This window comes from Zea mays, chromosome 10, assembly GCF_902167145.1.
Source record: "Zea mays cultivar B73 chromosome 10, Zm-B73-REFERENCE-NAM-5.0, whole genome shotgun sequence".
Taxonomy (NCBI): Eukaryota; Viridiplantae; Streptophyta; class Magnoliopsida; order Poales; family Poaceae; genus Zea; species Zea mays.
This window is the reverse complement of record NC_050105.1, coordinates 103,427,049-103,431,709: the sequence shown is the minus strand read 5'-3', so window position 1 is coordinate 103,431,709 and position 4,661 is coordinate 103,427,049. Positions and strand designations below refer to the sequence as shown.

The 4,661-nt window shown below is 43.6% G+C and overlaps 1 protein-coding gene across 1 annotated transcript; it reads right to left on the bottom strand.

Annotated features, from left to right (window-relative positions):
* Positions 1-3,293: 3,293 nt before the first annotated feature.
* On the bottom strand, positions 3,294-4,260 carry LOC100275992 (uncharacterized). The gene has a single exon (NM_001149893.2). It carries the CDS (start codon positions 4,246-4,248, stop codon positions 3,565-3,567), a length of 684 nt encoding a protein of 227 aa, NP_001143365.2. The 5' UTR covers positions 4,249-4,260; the 3' UTR covers positions 3,294-3,564.
* Positions 4,261-4,661: the final 401 nt, after the last annotated feature.

Below are 4,661 nucleotides of genomic sequence, written 5' to 3'. Positions count from 1 at the left end.
GAGAGCTCTCTTTTAGGGGGAGTATTTCTTTTTAGAGTGCAAGTATTTAATTGCTTCATATATGCTTACCATGTCTTCCTTTAATTTTTGGTGTTTGATTCCAAAGGGGCAGAACTTCATGGACCAAAGCAAACCAAAGTTAACATATACCAAAAACCTCCAAATTTTAACTTTTTGATCCTATCAAGTGGTTATCTTGTTGGTTTTGGTCCTAAATAGGAAGCATGTGGATTATGAAGTTAGGGGAGGCTTAAGTCCATAATCTCACATTATGTGCACATTCATGCATCTTAGCAAGTAGAATGCATCTTTTACACTTTGTACTTGTTACATTTTCTTGCTTTGGTTTTGTTGTCATCAATCACCAAAAAGGGAGAGATTGTAAGGAAAATGGACCCGACCCATTTGTTTAAGGATTTTGATGTTTGATGATCAACATAACCTTGTGGACTAATGTTCTTCAAGTTTTTGTGTTTTGTAGTTCATAGGATGTGAAGTGAATTTGGCTAAGGCTATGAGGATGCAACACCTCAAAGGAAGATCTAAAAGACTCCAAGAAGATCAATAAATACTCAGCTAAAGTCCAAGACACAAGACCAAAAGGAGCCCAAGTTAAAGAGTGAAGAAATCCAAAGTTGGGCTATCGGCTGGCACATCGGGGGCACACTAGCGGTGAACTATATTGTCTGGTGTGCACCGGACCGGTTGCACAGAGAACACAGAAAACCAACTCTTGGCCAGCTGGAGCACCAAATAGGACTGTTGTGCACCGGACCGAGTCCAACGGTCGGCAATGGCCAAAGGCTATTTGGGCACCGGACATGGTCCATATGACACCGGACTGTCTACAGTGTAAGGAGGACACAATGGCTAGCTGATGTGGTGTCTTCGGCCAGACAGTTCGGTGCACCCTTATACAGAAAACTGCTACTTCTGTCCAAACGACTATTTTTGAGTGGGGGCTATTTATATCCTTTGGTCGGCCATATAAAGTGGGGGAGCCCAAGTAACATACCAACACATGTTATAGACATTTCCAAGTGCTCAAACACCCAATTGCTTAATAGAAACACTCGGTGATTAGCATTGGTGCTTAGCGAGGTGCTTAGGTTAGTTAGACTGCTATTGCGCTTGTTCTAGGTGATTCTTAGTTAGTTGAGTAAATTTAGAAAAACACACATAACCCCTCGGTTCTTGCGCGAGCCATTGTAATTGTACCGAGTGGCGCGAGAGTCTTGCGAGACCTTGACAAGCACGTTTGTGTCACAACCACCACCATGTACCGGAGCGAACGAGTCCCGCGGCATTTCCGTTGGAAGCTCGATAGTGAAGACAACTGGGTGCGTCCGAGAGGAGGACGGAAGCGGAGCACCACTTGCGCGTGGAGAAGGTCTGCGGCTCTCTATGGAGTTACTCATTTGTGGTGTTTGGCCCTCGCATGGGCTACCCTTTACGTAGGGGCACCGAGGATTACTCGGGACCTTGCATGGTTCCGCATACCTCGGTAAAAATACCGATGTCGTCCACGAGAGCTTACTTTTTATTCTAGCTCTTTAATCTTCCACATTCTCTCTCAACTAAAGTTGCAGTCTTTAATATTCTTAGTGTAGATTATATAGGATTGGAACTTAGGTTGCATAACTACTTTTGCGGTAGAGATACCAACACATAGAAAAAACCTAGTTTGCACAATCTAGTTAAGTTATTTGCATATATTCTATTCTAGGGATTTATTTGTGGCCTAGTTTAGAGATAGTTTTTATAAGTCCTAATTCCTCCTCTTAGGCGTCACCGTTTCTTACAAACACAACCACAGACATGAGGTCGTTTATGAATGAACCTTCAATCCATGCACATGAATGGACCTTCAATTTGTGTTGAAAAACACGACCACGAACATGAAAGACTGAAATGGAGCACTACCAGAATCTGACTATTTGCTGAGTGCCAAATGATTTGTCGAGTGTCTTTTTCGGGCACTCAGCAAAGAAGTTCTTTACCGAGTGCCAAACAAAAACACTCGACAAAGGGTTTCTTTGCCGAGTGTTTTTTACACTCGTCAAAGAGCTTTTTTGCCGAGTGTTTTATTTTTGACACTCGGCAAAGACAATTTAAAAATTGCATTTTCAAGCAGTAAATTAATTCAAATGAAAACGTTTTCAACTATAAATTTGTATAACTCATCAAGATGTATAATTTATATTTTGGTCATTTCTTCATATGATAAAATAAAAGTAAATTTGTTCATAAAAACTATATCTCTCTCGTAGTTTATGAAACTACAAGAGAGATGTATAAGATTTATGAATAATGTTAGAACCAACATGTGGGATGAATAAATGACCAAACAACCAAAATAAACTTTGTAAATCTTAAGAAGTTCTGGAATTTTGTAGTTGGCAACCTTTTGGTTAAAGTCATCTTGTCTATAAAAACTACCTCTGAATTTTAAACATTTAAAATTCAAATTTTCAAAACGACCACAAATGGAAAAACCACCAAAATGAAAAAGTTATAGGTATTAAAAAGTTATGAAACTTTGTAATTGACAACATTTTCGTTTGAAATCATCTTGTCATGCAAAACTTTGTTTGAATTTTAAAATTCAAATTTTTCAAACAATCTCGGATGGAAAAACCACCAAAATAAAAGTTTGTAGGTCTTGAAATGTTATGAAACTTTTTAATTGATAATTTTTTTGATTTAAAATCATCTTGTCATAGAAAAATATGTTTGAAGTTTTCAAATTTTAAATTCAAATTTTGTAAATGACCTCGGATGAAACTATCAATATGAAAGTTGTAGATCTTGAAAAGATATGTAACTTTACAGATGCCAACATTTTCATTTAAATTTCTTTAGTGCCTCAAATAATCAGTTTACTCTCGGTTTATTATAATACATGAGGAAGGAAAACATAATATAGACACAAGTGATATAGTGGTGTAGTGGTTGAGTAGGTTGCGCGCAAAATTCAGTTCAAAAGAATGGTGAAAATGAAGGACGATGGTAGGGCAGTGGTGATGGTTGGGGGTGTTCCCCTAAATATAAAAAATTGTTTTGCTGTTTTTTTTTGTGATTCTTAATTTGCTGAGTACTTTTTCGAGTGTTTTTGACACTCGACAAAATATTTGCCGAGTGCCAGAAAAAAAATACTCAGCAAAGAACTAATTGCTGATAAAATATTTGTCGATTATTCTTTACCAAGTGTAACACTCGATAAAATCTTTGCTGAGCGTAAAAAAACTTTGCCGAGTATTTGAGACACTCCATAAAAAATGTCAGTCCGGTAGTGGAGCCACAAACCACACTAACATTATAAAGTTTTTTTTTACTTCAATTAGCAAAGTCGTGGCAATGCTGCTGCGGGGGCGCACATAGTTCATACATGGACGAGAGCTAGCGAGGGAGGACACGTGTAATAAAATAAAAGGAAATAAGGTTCACATAATGACAGCTACGACGACCATTTAATTTAACCCTACACTACACCGACCTGCATGCATGCATGGTTCACACTTACGACGACACACTACGTACGTGTGCCTCATCAGTCATCAGTCATCACTCCCATGCGCACCCGAGCCTGAGCTCAAGATCCAGCCCGTCGTCCTCGACGACACCACCGCCACGGCCGCTGCTTCTACCGCAGACCCCAATCCCCAGCTCCAAGCTCACCTCAACTGCCGCCTTCGTTGCCACAGCGGTGGACGACGACGTCGTCGTCGAGAATAAGCTGTAGATGACGGGGTCGGCGGCGGCCATCGAGCCGCCGGCGGCGCAGTGCTGCGGCGAGAAGTTGAGGTTGGGAATCGGAGCTCTGCTGTGCTGGTGGCGCGCGGTCAGGGCGGGGCTCGGAAGGGAAGCAGAAGGGTGCGCTGCCGCCGACGCCGAGCAGCACTGCCTGAGCCTGGCCCTGTCCCTCCGGTGGACGTTCATGTGGCCGCCCAGCGCCTGCGCCGACCTGAACTCCCGTCTGCAGTAGCCGCAGGTGTAGCAGGACACCGACGGCGGCGGCGACGACCTCTGCGGCGGCCACGGGAAGCAGCCGGCGGCCAGGCTGAAGCTGTGTCCCGTTCCCGCCGGCGTCGTCGTCGTCGTCCACGCTGGCAGCGGCTTGAGGCCGCGGCCGTGGTCTCTACTGCTCTCCATTGCTGGCGTACGCGTGGCCGGCGGTGTGGTCCTGTACGTAGCGAGGAGCTGAGCCAGACTAGCTAGATAATAACACTTTGTGTCTAAGTGAATCATGCATGTGCACGCAGCACACCCAGCTAGCTGCTGCTATATATATAGCACCCTGCGCTGCAGAAGCATCTATCTATCTACTAAAATTAAAGAGAAGAGCTTGTAAAGAAAAGCAGCTAGCAGCCCATTTGTTCTGCATGCATGGCGATCGATCGAGCAGAAGCGGCGCGCAATTGATGCTACGGCCAAGATACCGTCAGAACAAGGCCAGCCATTCTGGGCAAGACTAAGTGACAGGCATTTGCAAGGCATGCAGGTACCTTTCTTCACGACAAGACACCTGAAGCCAGCCAGCCAGCACAAAGAGAGAGATATGGTCGCCACATATATGTGCGCGCGGTAAATAAATCTTTGTGGCCGCGTGAATCGTAGGGGCCGGGGCCGGCTGGGAGGGGACATCGATGCACACTGTTGTG